This window comes from Chiloscyllium plagiosum, chromosome 17, assembly GCF_004010195.1.
Source record: "Chiloscyllium plagiosum isolate BGI_BamShark_2017 chromosome 17, ASM401019v2, whole genome shotgun sequence".
Classification (NCBI taxonomy): Eukaryota; Metazoa; Chordata; class Chondrichthyes; order Orectolobiformes; family Hemiscylliidae; genus Chiloscyllium; species Chiloscyllium plagiosum.
The window spans coordinates 28,909,812-28,924,380 of NC_057726.1; the positions used below are offsets into that span (position 1 = coordinate 28,909,812).

Consider the following 14,569-nt stretch of genomic DNA (forward strand, 5'->3'; position numbering starts at 1 on the left):
TGTTTTTGTTTCAGATCTTGAGCATCTGCAGTTCTTTGGATGACTTGTATAAGCATAACCCTGATTGGTTGCCTTCCTACAGGACCTGTAAGTTGACTTCACTGGAATTTTCTACAATGCCAGTACAATAGAATTCAAACTCCACTGGAGAGAAGTACCATTAGCTTTCTCCTTCTTAATATCAGATGGAGCAAGTCAGTTTGGGTGACAACTAGTATCTGTGATGCTTGTAATCTTGGCAAGAAACAAGGATGCACTATTCACTCAGCACTCCTGGCTGAAGACAGTTGCTCTTGCTTCAACCTAGCCTTTTACACTAATGTGTTTGTAGAGCCGACACCACTGGTTAGTTTAATTGTTCACCATCATTCATAAGTTGATGTTATAGGATTGCAAAGCTTTAATCTGACCTGTTGCTTGTGAAATCACTTTGCTTTCTTTATTTAGTATGTTCCCGTATTGTAGCTTTAGGTTTGAGCATAAGAGTACTGCTTCAGAGTTTTTGTGGACATTAAGTTTATGGAGGATAAAATATGGAAGACCAGCCAAAAGTGCATTGGAATAGTCATCATCAGCTGAGGGAGAGTGGTAGGTGGTATTCAGCAGGAAGTTTACTTGCCAATGTTTGATCTGTGCTGTGAGACTTTATAGTATCCAGAGTAAATGTTGAGTTGGGGGTGATGGTGGGATAGTGGTGATCTCATAGGACCATGGAAGCTGATAGAATTTAAAATCAATTAATAAATTGCTAGTCTCAAGAATGGTAACTGTTAAACTATCACTGATTGTCAGAAAACCCCCAGATGGTTCACTTGTATACTGTAAACAAGGAAGTCTACTGTCTGTACCTCATCTAGCTAAATGTGACACCAGATCCACACCAGTGTGGTTGACTCTTAATTGTGCTCTGAAATGCTACAGTAAACCATTTAGTTCTAGGGTAATTAGAGGTGGACAACAAATGATAGTCTGGCCAGTGGTGCTCGCATCCCTGCAAACGTGCAAATCCTTGCAAATCCTGGAACTCTCTAAATAATTAAAATATAAAGTAGAACTATTCTGTCCTAAGAGTATATCACTGTGCCACTACTACTGGTTAGTGTGTCCCCAGCACATATGCAGCAATGGTGATGGAGGACTCGGGGTCATTGAAAGTAACTGTAAGATTCAATGAGCACGGCTATGTCTGTCAGTTGCTTAATTTAAAAAAAACTAAAAGAACTGTGGGTGCTAGAAATCAGAAACAAAAACAGAAGTTGCTGGAAAATCTCAGCTGATCTGGCAGCATCTATGGAGAGAAATCAGAGATAATGTTTCAGGTCTGGTGACCCTTCATCAGAATTGATGTAGCAAGGAAAAAGTTTTTTTTTATGCAAAGTTTGGGATGGGGGGTAAGGCGTAAATGATAGGTGAAGATAGGCCCAAGGAACGAGGAGAAAAGTTGGACAGATATCAGACCTGAAGAACAGTTGCTTTATTAGTCTGTGGGACAGAGAACTCGTTCCATTTTTGTATCAGACCTGAGTAAGGAGGACATTACACGGGTGCATTTTTCTTGTTTCTGGTGCCAAGGTAGATGCTAGTTGGTCAAAAGACCATAAATTTTCGGAGCAGAAGTAGGCCATTCAACCTATTGATTGGCAGAGCAGATTCAATATGATGACTGATTGGATGACCCTCAACTCCACTTTCTTGCCTTTTCCCAATAACTCTTGATTCCCCTACTGATTAAAAATCTACTTCAGCCTTAAATATACTGAATGACCCAGTCATGATTGCCTCTGTTGCAAAGAATTCCACAGATTCACTATGTTCTGAGAGAAAAAAATTTTGATCTCTATTTTAAATGGGATATCCCTTTCTCTGAGGTGATGCAGTCTAGTCCCAACCTCTTAGTGTCTACCCTGTCAAGTCCCTAATAATCTTACATGTTTCAATAAAATTGCCTCTGATTCTGCTAAACTCCAATGAGTACAAACCCAACTACTCAGCGAAGAAGATTGCTCCATATGTGGAATTAACCTGACGAACCTTCTCTGGTCTGCTTCCAATACTAGTACATCAGTTCTCTTGATAAGGGAACTAAAACTATTCACTGAATTCTAGCTATGGTCTGAATCGTGACTTGGATAATTTCACAAGACATCCCCTTATTTATACTCAATTGCCTTTGAAATAAAGATAAATATTCCATTTGTCTTCCTGCTGAACCTGGATACTAATTTTATGAGTCCTGCACTTTAATCTCCAAATCCCTCTGCTGCAGTTGCCTGCAATCTTTTTCCATTTAAGTGATATTCAGCTTTTCTATTCTTCCAGCTGAATGGCATACCCTCACAGTTTCCTACATTATATTCTGAAGATTGGCTGTTTGACAGAAGGCAGAGAATGGGGATAAAGCGATCTTTTTCAGGATGACAGTTCGTGACTAGCGGAGTTCTGCAGGGGTCAGTATTGGAATTACAATAATTCACGTTATACATTAACGATATGGACGAAGGAGCTGAGGGCATTGTTGTGAAGTTTTCAGAAGAGACAAAGATAGGTAGAGGGACAGGCACTGTTGAAGATGTAAGGAGGCTATAGAAGAATTTACATGGACTAGGAGAGTAGGCAAAGAAGTGGAAAATGGAATATAATGTGATAAAGTGTGAGGTTATGCACTTTGGTAGGAAGAATGGAAGCATAGGCTATTTTCGAAATGGGAAAAGGCTTCGAAAATCTGAAGCACAAAGAAACGTGGGAGTCCTAGTTCAGGATTTTCTTAACGTAAAATGTAGGATCCGTTGGTGGTTTAGAAGTTAAATATAGTGTTTCATTTCAGGAGGGCTAGAATGCAAGAGCTGATATTGTATAAGGCCCTGGTCAGATGGCATTAGAATATTGTGTGTGGTTTTCAGGCCTCTCTCTAAGGAAGGAACATACTGACATTAGGAGAGGTCCAGAAGAGGTTTACAAGAATGATCCTGGAGGTGTTTTTTTTCCATTAGCAGAAGAGACTAGAAAACACAGCCTCAAACTCAAAGGATGGCCGTTTAGAACTGAGGTTAGGAAGCATTCCTTCAGACAGAGAGTGGTGAATCTGTGGAACTCATTACTGCAGACAGTTTTTAGATTAGATTAGATTAGATTACTTACAGTGTGGAAACAGGCCCTTCGGCCCAACAAGTCCACACCGACCCGCCGAAGCGCAACCCACCCAGACCCATTCCCCTACATTTACCCCTGCACCTTACACTACGGGCAATTTTAGCATGGCCAATTCACCTGACCTGCACATTTTTGGACTGTGGGAGGAAACCGGAGCACCCGGAGGAAACCCACGCAGACACGGGGAGAATCTGCAAACTCCACACAGTCAGTCGCCTGAGGCGGGAATTGAACACAGTTGTGGAGGCCAAGTCATTGAATGTCTCCTAGACAGAGATAGATAGGTTCTAGATTAGTAAGGGTATCAAGGGTTACAGGGAGAAGGCGGGAGAATGGAGTTGAGAAGCATATCAGCCATGATTGAATGACAGAGCAAATTCGTGCTGACTGGCCTAATTCTGTTTCCATACAGAGTCATAGAGATGCACAGCATGGTAACAGACCCTTCAGTCAAACCTGTTGATGCTGACCAGATGTCCTAAATAAATCTAGTCTCAGTTGCCAGCAATTGGCCCATGTCCTTCTAAATCCTTCCTATTCATTTACCATATATTTTAAATGTTGTCATTGTACCAGCCTCCATCACTTCCTCTGGTAGCTCGTTCCATACACACACCACCTTCTGCGTGAAAATATTACCCCTTAGGACCCTTTTAAATCTTTCTCCTCTCATCTTAAATCCATGCACTCTAGTTTTAGACCCTTTCCACCTGGCCCCACCCCAATCCCAGGGATACCTTGTCTATTTACCCTATCCATGCCCCTCATGATTTTATAAATCGCTATAAGGTCACCCGTCAGCCTTCAATGCTCCAAGGAAAAATAGCCTCAGCCTATTCTGTGTTTCCGTATAGCTCAAACCCTCCAACCCTGGCAACATCCTTGTAAATCTTCTGTGAACCCTTTCAAGTTTCACAACATCCTTCCTATAGCAGGGAGACCTGTATTCTAAAAATGACCTAACTAATTTCCTGTACAGCCACAACATGACCTCTGTCCTATGATTTATGTATCATAACTGGGCTCCAGACCACAAGTGAATGGTGGAATGTGTATGTGTGTTCGGGGGGTTATCAGCAGCATGTGCTGATGATTCCAAGCAGGCTCTCTCCTCATAATATTGGGTCCTTCCATCAGGCACTAAGAGTCTTCGAATAAGGGATCCTCAGTTAGATCTAGCAAAAATAACACACAGGTTTACTTGGACTGCTCCCTATATTGTACATCCACTACTGGATTCATTGGCACAGGTTGAGGGAGAGAAGTTGTACAGAATCCAAATTCGTCCAATATAATTTGTCTCACTCCTCAATTTACAAGATGGATGAAAGCTTCATATTTATCACATTATAAAATAATCCCACACTACATCTTTACCAATAATTTTTAAGTCAGACAATGTATTAGAATTTTTCGACCGCCCCTTCATTCTGAGAGTTTGGGGCTGTAGTAAATATGCAAAACACTCCAACAATCACACGATAACAGCCCAAAGTTTTCTATGGGCTATGTAACATTTTATGGTATAAGCTAAGTAATAAGCTATTTCCTGGATGGCAAAGAAAATATTTAGTATATAATGGTATCGCAGGTGAGGGAAATAGTTAAAATTGATTATACTGGGTAGATTTATTTTGAAGAGATTTGATTTTCATGTGTGACCTGCTGTAAACCTGAATTTACAGATCTGCCATAGGCCTTGACCATTTCAGTATTTCACCAGTCTAGCTTAATGTCAGAACAATGTGACCTAACTCCATGAAGCTGAAATTTCTTTCTTTGTTCTTTCACATAATGTAGTTGTCACTAGCATATCCTTGAACTGAGCAGCCTCCTGGAAAAAGCTGAGGTTGCTGTTCTCCTACTTCCTCAGTAGAGGGGACAACTAGTGATGGTTTAATTTGAGGGTCCCCTTGCCTCAGGTGAGGCGCAGATTAAGGAGAATCCCTCATGATAACTTCAGCCAGTGCAGGCATTGAACCCATGATGTATCATGAACCAATCAAACTTTAGCAAGAATAGTATAAGGGAGTTAAATCAGATTAAGGAAATAGTAATAAGTTAAAATTAAAAGTGCTTTACTGCACTAACCATTTTTAACCAAAGAAATTTTAAACACAATTTTAGTGATAGTTGTGTTTGATGTAATAGCAATTTGAGAGATGTAGTTTTATGTTGATCTAGCTTAAAAAATAAATATTAATTTAGCCAATTGAGCTAATTGACGCCGCTTGTTAGACTATTTCAGAGGGGCACCAAAGAGTCAGCAACATAGCTGTGAGTCTGAGTCACATGTAGACTATACCAGTTAAGCATCAGAGATCTTCTTCGTACTGAATTCTCCAGTCACTTTCAGTTTGTTGATACGGTCCTCGTTATTTTTGGCTCTGGAAAATCATTTACAGCAGTATCAAATTAACTGTTACCTATTGCTTTTTAGTTAATTTGGTTCTGTACAATTTTCGAAATGCAAATTAACTCAATGTAGTTTATACATGATCATTCATTACGAAGTTCATCTGCCCAGCAGAGCAAAATACTGAAAGGATCATTGATAATCCTGCGACATATTAACACACACACGCTGTGTGGGGTGTACAGTATTCATTCGCTTGCTAGGACACAGCGATCTGCATGTGGACCCTGCCTTGTTGGCTGTGAGCACGACGAGAGCGTTGAGAGAAGCCAAATTGTAATGAGAGTTAGGGGTTTCCACTTCAGAGTTGCTGACGCACTGCGAGAGCACGGTGGGGAAATACTGCACACAGCGTGCGATTTTCTAACAATAATGCTTACATCAGGAACGAAGTGGAAACATTTAGTTGAAGGTATCTGCTGAAATGCTGACATGCATTCGTAAAACAATTCCTTCATGGAATCTTGTACTATATGTGAAATACTAACGTATTGTTGAAATACTTCCATTACAAGTCAGATAAATGTCTACAGGACGATGTCACGCTGGAAAGGGCAATTCAGATTTGCAGAAAGTTTTTAAAAAATGTTTAAATAGCATTGGAAATTAATTTGTTACCAGTAACTGACTAACGTTGTTTTTGATGAGAACTTTGTCACAGCTTTTGAGAGACATTTTATGCTCTTTGACCTGTGATGTTATTCCTATGTTTGTGCAATGTGAATTCCTGGTCTGGTCCATTTCACTGAAGGAATTGTCCAGAATTCAGGCTGTCAGCCTCCAGTTCAGGGATGCACCTGTTCTGGGGGTGGGAGATCAGCCTGAGCCAGGCTCCTCCCCTCATTACAGACACTGTCCCTAATTGGATTGACGGGAGGTCTATGTTAATGAAGGTTAGCCCCACACGCCGCTCCCCTTCGTGCACCTGACTCTCCGATATTTTCCACAAGTGGGCTTAGGTTTCCCGTTCCACTTGTTCTCCCACTGGTCTTCTATGTCACTTTTATTCCCTCCATCTGGAAAGCTCAGCTAACGGATTTCAGATTCCAAAGAGCTGGAGACTGAATGCTGTCTTTACAGGAAGAAAAGCAGCAGAAGCAGTAGTTATGCCCCGTTCTTTCCTCATTAAGAAGCATTGCAGCACCAAAAAGCCCAACTACAGCCAGCTGGAAATTCAGAATGGTAATGAAGTTTTGAAACGTTTTAAACAATTGCTTTTGGTTGTTCGAGCAAGCTTTTGGAGTTTGTCGCCGTGTAATTGACTTGTAACTTGCACGAGTTAGTTCTGTTGAAATTGCCTTTTTGTTTATTTTTAAGAAAGGCTTGTAAATAATTGTAGTGCCTGATATTTATCTGAACTGTCACGGTGTGACTACGTGAATGACAAGCTTCTGCATTTTCCTTCCCCCGTTAAAACCGAAGAAAGGTTTTGTATTCAGTGAAGCTGTTCAGCAAATAGAGTTTGCAGAAGCGCGGCTTGTACAATAAAGAGAATCCCAGCAGGTGCAGAGCCTCACACGAGGTTTGCATTCTTATTCACATGCTGGCTTCTCCAGTTCAGGAGTTGTATTGTCTTCAAATAGGCAGCGTGCTTGTTTAGGCTATTCTAACTATTTTGTCCTCCCTACTGACTGTGTGGCATGAGCTGATTTTTAATAAAACTACATTTTCTTTCTGAAGTAGTGTAGTTTATTTTTAAACACTTGTTTCCTGTTCCAAGCCAGACTTCCTCTTTCAACTTGGGAACCACCAAGGGATGCTTTACTCGTTTAGTGATTTATGTGAAACGAGTAATTTACGGTTATATTTTTTTAAAAATTTAATTATACAAGGTCAATTTTCACTATCTGGAAGACATTGTTAATTGCTTTTCAGATAAGATATTTCTTTAACTTTAGCAGTTAAAGGATAATGTTAAATTTAGAGAAATTAGCTGTGTGATATACATTATCAATACATTCCCCAATATGATGTAGGGAAATTATCCAGTGAGGAATTGACAGATCTGTTCCTTCGCATAAATGAAAGCTTGGATCACAGCAACCTGCAACGTAATCATTTTAATTATGCACTTTTTAAACTAAATTCAAAAATGCTCCATTTTACGTGAGAAAGTGAGGACTGCAGATGCTGGAGATTAGTCGATAGTGTGGTGCTGGAAAAACACAGTAGGTCAGGCAGCATCTGAGGAGCAGGAGAATTGATGTTTTGGGCATAAGCCCTTCATCAGGAATCCGAAATCTGAAATTGGCTTATGCCCAAAACATCGTTTCTCCTGCTCCTCAGATGCTGCCAGACCTGCTGTATTTTTGCAGCACCACACTCTCAACCCCCATCATTCTACTTGAGGCACAGTTAGCCTGACACCTTGTATGCTTCAATTTTTGCGTGTTAAAACACATCATTTAATATTTTTTTGTTTTAAAACAAACTTAAATGAGTGAAATAATTATCATCAGATTTTGTTTTGTTTGGTATTTTTTCCAATTCCTCACATTCAAGTTTTCTCCTGCCCAGTGTAATTTGCTTTCTTTTGAAGGATCCTTTTAGGAATAGCACCCACCCAATTACTTCCCCAGAAATATATTTTCTGTGCAGATGACTACATACTCTCTCAAATTATATCTCAATCTTTCTAAAGAAAAATTTAACTTGCTGAACTTGGACATACCATAATTCCACCTCTAAGATTTCTAGAATGTGCAAAGTGCAAATCAATGCTGTGCACAATATCCACCCCAGTTCAGTATTGGTTTATTTTGAGGCCTGTATAGTCGTTAACCTTGCATGATAGAAAAAGATTTTCCACTGAATTTTTTGATGTTGCGGTGCAACATTAGCTATAGCAGGTCGTTCTTCCCTTTCAGTGACACAATCTATCTTCTACAAAAGTTTTTCTTTTTGATTCAAAACTAGCACTTTGCATAGCTGCAAGATCAATAACATATCATTTCTAATTTAAAGAACTCCATCTTATGTTTATATATAACAATGTAACTTTCTGAATTGTTAAAACAGATACCATTACGGTTGTGAGCAATCTGAACTACAACCAATGTATACATGTGTAAGCTCAGCAAAACAAAAACTGTATTAAGTGGGGTTTTTTATCAGAGAAAAAACAAATAATTTTAACCCAATAAACAGAAACATTCTCCTGCATAATATTTTCTTGTAGAACTGGTGAAATGACAGATCTGAAAATTCAATTTGTGTAAGTTAAGAAATGTTTGCTTTTATTTAACTGGGATTTAATTTGTGATATGCAGTTGGAATATTGTAAACGAACAAAACTGTTTAGAGGTGAATCTTCAATAAATAGCACTTCTAGACATATTAGGTTAAAAGTGACTTGCACGTTTTGAAGTTTTGTTTTGCTTTCTTTTCAGCAACAGCCTTTTCACCTTATATGTATAAGGGTTTGGCATTTCCACTGATGCCCCAGGTTGAAGTGCTCACTCCCATCATTTGTGACCCACCAAAACTGTGGGACAGAGCTCCTATTAGTCTCCGGGTGTGTCTGCCCCCTCCTCCAGATGCCAATGTTGGAACAGAAACAATATTCAGTAGCCAACCAAGCCTGGAGATCAGTGTTAAGGAATGCACGGCTGTCAGAGGCAGCAGCACCCCACTAAGAGATACAGTGAATGACCTTAACCTGTCCCTTTCTACAAAAGCCAAAAGAAGAACCACAAACAATGGTGCATTAAAAGGAGACAGCAACACTGAGGAAAAAACCCTTGAAGTTGAAAGCACTGCTGAAGCAATCCAGGAGAAATTTGAGTGTTTTCACTGTCGCAAGGTGTACAATACTTTATCTGGGCTATCTAAACACAGACAGCTTCATTGTGAATCACAGACTAGAAAATACTTTAACTGCAAGTATTGTGATAAGGAATATGTCAGCCTGGGTGCACTAAAGATGCACATAAGGACACACACACTGCCCTGTGTCTGTAAAATCTGTGGTAAAGCCTTCTCAAGACCATGGCTGTTACAGGGACACATCAGAACACATACAGGTAAGTACAAATCAAACCCTAGGATTAAGAAAATGTGATAAATAACCATCTTCCCACTACTGATCATTGTTCCATGTTCTACTTCTAGAAAATTAATGTGAATGAGGATGATGACCGGATTGGACTCAGCTACAATGTGCTCTTTTATTCCCTTTCCTAATATGTAGTGCATGTTGGCAGACAAAACTACATAAGCTCATATGTAGGTAGAAGTGCCACTTTGACAGGAACTGAAGGTAACCAGTACGGGTGGATGGGGGCAACTTGTGTATTCATGGATGTTTCTTAATTGGGCAAAGTGCAGGTTCTCATATCTATTAATTACCATCTTTAAAGCAATGGTCCTGGAAGATTTTTACATTAATGTGAACGAAGTTCTCAATTTTAGATGTCTTATCAGAGAATGTCATATACACAGTGTAAACTGAGTGCTTTCCTAAATTAGGAAAACTGACCTGTTGTTTTCAATTCCTAGCTAAAGGTTAAGTCGAATGCAGACTTTGGCTTTGAAAATCTATTCCTTGAGATAGAACTAGAAATCTAGAATGCCCTTCCATTAATGTTTCAAATATCCAAAAATTGCAATAAAGGAATAAACCAACAAGAAACACAATTATGTTTTGTCTTTTCCATCCTTGAAAAGCATGGAACTGTTATAGTTCAGAATGATTGGTTGGAATGAGGAAAGACTATTATTTATTCATATAGCATATTGTGTGGAAACTCAATCCAAGAATAATTCTGTCGAAGATTGTTCATACAGTCAGCCACCTCCTTAATAGTGCTCAGTCTTTGCCTAGTTCACTGTACAGGTATTGATTTCTGTCTCTAAACAATCCCAAACAAAGCTCGAATATCCTAACTTGAGGTCTTCTCTAGGAATTTGGCAGCTTGTTAAATAACTGAACTAAATCCACAAACTGAATCTCTGCGGGCATACCAAACAAAAAGGTGAGATCAAAGCCCTAATTGCTAGCAAGACAGCACAAACTTTGAGGTGGCATTTTCAAAGTCAGCCCAGTAGCTAAGCTTTTAAACCAACCTATTCTGACATGTTGAGACATTTTTCAGCACAGGTAGTACTTGAACATGGAGATTCTGACCCAGAGCCAGGGACACGACCACTGTCATAAGAGCCTTGGAGTTAAGCTGCATGTTTATTATAACTTATTTGCAGTCAGTAGTTGGTTGAATATTAAAGGTGCAGGAATCTTTCAGTATTAGTTTAAGTGGTCAATATAAATTTTCATTGTTCCAATTAAGCAGTGAATTAAATTTCCCCCATTTGGGGGAATCCCAAAATGCGTGACGTGAATGATGAAATGACAATCAGGTACATTTTAAAAACTGAGTATCAAATAATTTAAAGTGAACTAATAACACAACTGTATAAAAGTGAACTACTCATAAGACTTGATTCTAGTTTGAGTTTTAAATAATTCACTAAACCAGCTTATGAAACAACATTAGTGCAGAAATGAAGTGTGCAGAATGAGGGTGCAATTATTTCCTTACTTAAATATTTCCCAACTTAAGATTTAATTAGGAGCTCCTTGTTATCAGAGGATAGGAATTTAAGAAGGACATATTCATAGAATCCCTACAGGGCGGAAAAGTTCCTTTCGGTCCACACCAAACTTCCCACCTAAACCCAAGCCCACTCCCTACAACCTAATGTTTACCATCAATAACCCACTTAGCCTACACATCTTTGAACACCACAGGCAATTTAGCATGGCCAATCGACCTAACCTGCATACAGCCATAGAGATGTACAGCATGGAAACAGACCCTTCAGTCCAACCCATCCATGCCAACCAGATATCCCAACCCAATCTAGTCCCACCTGCCAGCGCCTGGCCCATATCCCTCCAAACCTTTATTCATATACCCATTGAAAACCCAAGCAGACATGAGAATGTGCAAACTCCACACAGTTGCCTGACGCTGGAATCGAACCTGGGTTCCTGACAGAGGCAGCAGCGGTAACCACTGAGCCATTGTGCTGCCCATTCATTCTTAAATGTGATTGTGAACTGGAATAACTAAAGTTCTAGATGTAAGTGTTTTTCCTTCATTTCTATTTATTAATTATTTATTGATTGGTACAAATGATAAATAAATCAAAGTACAGTGAAAAGCTTTGTTTATGAGCGGTAAAGGTAGATCTTGGGAAGCAAGGATGTACAGATCAAAAGATTTAGATGGAAGAATACAGAAAACATCGCAGAGTGTACAAGAGAGATGAACGATACCAACATCAGCATTATTTGAGGCTAGAGAGTCCATTCAATAGTTTTAACAATGGTTGCGAAGAAGCTGTCCCTGAATCTATTGATGCATGTCTTCAAGCTTCTGTATCTTCTGCCTGATGAAGAGATTGTAGAAGAGCATTTGAAGCTGATGGCGTGGAGATGAGAAAATCCTTGTTGCTTGTAAAGTAGATGAAGTGGCAATTTAGTATCCTGTCTTTACTTACTTACTTTACTTACTTAAAATAAATCGTGCATCCTCTTTAGTGAGTGATTGTGGCATCTTCATACTCTGATGCTCCATTTTTATTCTTGCTCCATTGCAGGGGAGAAACCTTTTGCCTGTCCTCATTGTAGCAGGGCTTTTGCAGATCGCTCAAACCTCCGAGCCCACCTGCAGACACACTCTGATGTGAAGAGATACCAGTGCAAGAGCTGTTCAAAGACCTTCTCCAGAATGTCTCTTCTTTCCAAACATGGGGAGGCTGGTTGCTGTCTTACATCTTGACAAAGATTTTTGATTCTTCGATCAAAAAGACGACCTATTTTGTAACAAGCTGAAGGCATAACTATTATATGTTGTGCCTGTTTTTAGCATTAAAAGAATGAAAGTACATATGAAATACTTACTGGCTCGCCAAGCTCAAAATAGTTCATGCTGACTCAAGCTTGCAGTTGGCATTTTGCACTAGTATAAATCTGAACTAAGTTAGTTGTGATAAAATTTTCTTGTCAACTGTGTGAAAATATAACTTGGTTATATTGGATATTTCATAGTAACCTAATATTAAAAGCAAATACATGTACTCGGTGAAAGTTGAAATGTGCTTTCCCACTCTTTCTTAGATAAAGATGACATGGTGTTTTGCAAAATTGAAAAGGTAAACTTGAAAGGAGAATATGATTTCTGTAAAATTGAAATGATACTGAAAGGAATGTGTGGTCCAGGCAGGAGAATAAAGCATTATTCTTTCAAACTTTGTCAATAGTCATGAGGACTGCCCCACCCTTTTCTCTTACCTGCCCCTGAAGTCTGTGGAAAAAGAAAATGGCCTGAAGGTGTTTCATTCCTCCTGCCAGCCAAATTCAAATGTTTGTGCCACTCACCAATAATTCCTCCACTGTCAATAAACATGAATATGTTTAGTCAAAACTGGGAATTGAATTCAATTTCTGATTATTGCAAGTTTTTTTAAAAATCTGTGGAACAGATATCAAACTTGCTTTCAAAACTTGCCTTTTTTTGTCTCACTGCACTCCAATCTCTGCTGCTTCCAATTTAGTGTTTTTTGAGTTAACAAACTGTTTATACTGCATGTGGGAGAATTTTTTGTTTTTTTTTCTTTCACCTTTACTCTTAAAGATGAACATGTAAAGACATTTTAATTGTACCTCTAGTGCAACCAAGGTGCTGGTTCCATTATCCATGCCCAGTATCATGAGTCAATTTAGCAAGTTTTGAGAAGATTTGTGGCTCAGGTTCTGGATGTAGGTTTGCTCAGTGAGCCTCCAAACAAAGCACTTCTGATGATTCCTGCTTTCCATTTATATGTTTGGGTTTCTTTGGGTTGGTGATGTCATTTCCAGTTCTTTTTTCTCAAAGGGTGGTAAATGGGGTCTAACTCTGTGTTTGTTGATTTGAATTCTGGTTGGAATGCCATCCTTCTAGGAATTCTCGTGCGTGTCTCTGTTTGGCTTGTCCTAGGATGGATATGGATATGTTTATGAACATCAACTAGCCACAATATGACATGACCCCCTCTCATTAGTATCCTTACATACAGATGAGGAAGGACAATACATCCATCCTAGGACAAGCCAAACAGATATGCATGAGAATTCCGAGAAGCATTGAGTTCCGGTTGGAATGCTATCAACAAACACATTGAGTTAGACCCCATCTACCACCCCTTGAGAAAAGGAACAGGAAATGACATCACCATAGGAAATGACATCACCACAAGAAAAGACATCACCAACCCAAAGAAACCCAAACGTATAAATGGAAAGCAGAAATCATCACAGCGCTTGGGTCCGAAGGCTCACTGAAGATGTCACCTAGTATGGTGACAAAACATCTGAAAATGAACCTTCCAGCTCAGCGAGCAAACCTACATTCAATATAACTTCCCTAAAGTACAAGAAGTGATTTCTTGTCTTTAGTTTTATATGACAGTATTAAGTAACAGGCTTTGGAACGTAGGAATATAATTGGAATCAAACTTGTAGGCTTGGACACTCTTTGCTCATGTAATTATAATGACTGCAACTTTGCAGTTTAGATCCTATTTTCAATTATGCTGCAACAATTAATTGTGCAACCATCATAATTTCTAAGAAATTGATTTATTCCAATGTGACAAATACTTAGTGACTCAGAGACCATCAGTGTAGGATTCCAAAACTTGTGAATATTTTGAATTTCATCAGTTTGTTTATTTGAAAATAACAAATATTATACAAGTCAGGTAAATATTATGGCAGTTGTCTGTTTATTTTTCTTGAATGCTGTTGGTATCAATTCATTCTTGCAGGTTTGATGAAAGCCTCAAATTAGCTGCTTATGTATTTTTAAAGTATGCTAACAAACTGACACATTAATATTATAATGAGTTATTAAGATGCCTCATTAAACTGGGGTAGCTTGTCAACCTTATTTTCCCATAAAAATGTTTATCCAGTGACTAATCTCCATGAACCTGCACAAAAAGGGACTAAATAAAAGATTC

The 14,569-nt window shown here is 39.0% G+C and overlaps 1 protein-coding gene across 2 annotated transcripts; it reads left to right on the top strand.

Moving 5' to 3' along the window:
* The first annotated feature begins 6,268 nt into the window (after nucleotides 1–6,268).
* Nucleotides 6,269–12,993, top strand: snai3 (snail family zinc finger 3). Of its 2 annotated transcripts, XR_006314099.1 has the most exons (4): nucleotides 6,269–6,748; nucleotides 8,956–9,588; nucleotides 9,677–9,824; nucleotides 12,167–12,228. XR_006314099.1 is itself a non-coding variant. In XM_043706750.1 (3 exons), the coding sequence occupies exons 1-3, from the start codon at nucleotides 6,673–6,675 to the stop codon at nucleotides 12,346–12,348; spliced, it is 891 nt and encodes a 296-aa protein (XP_043562685.1). In that variant the 5' UTR covers nucleotides 6,269–6,672; the 3' UTR covers nucleotides 12,349–12,993. The 2 variants fall into 2 exon arrangements, 1 of the variants encoding a protein (XP_043562685.1); XM_043706750.1 differs by lacking the exon at nucleotides 9,677–9,824 and having other exon boundaries at nucleotides 12,167–12,993.
* Nucleotides 12,994–14,569: the final 1,576 nt, after the last annotated feature.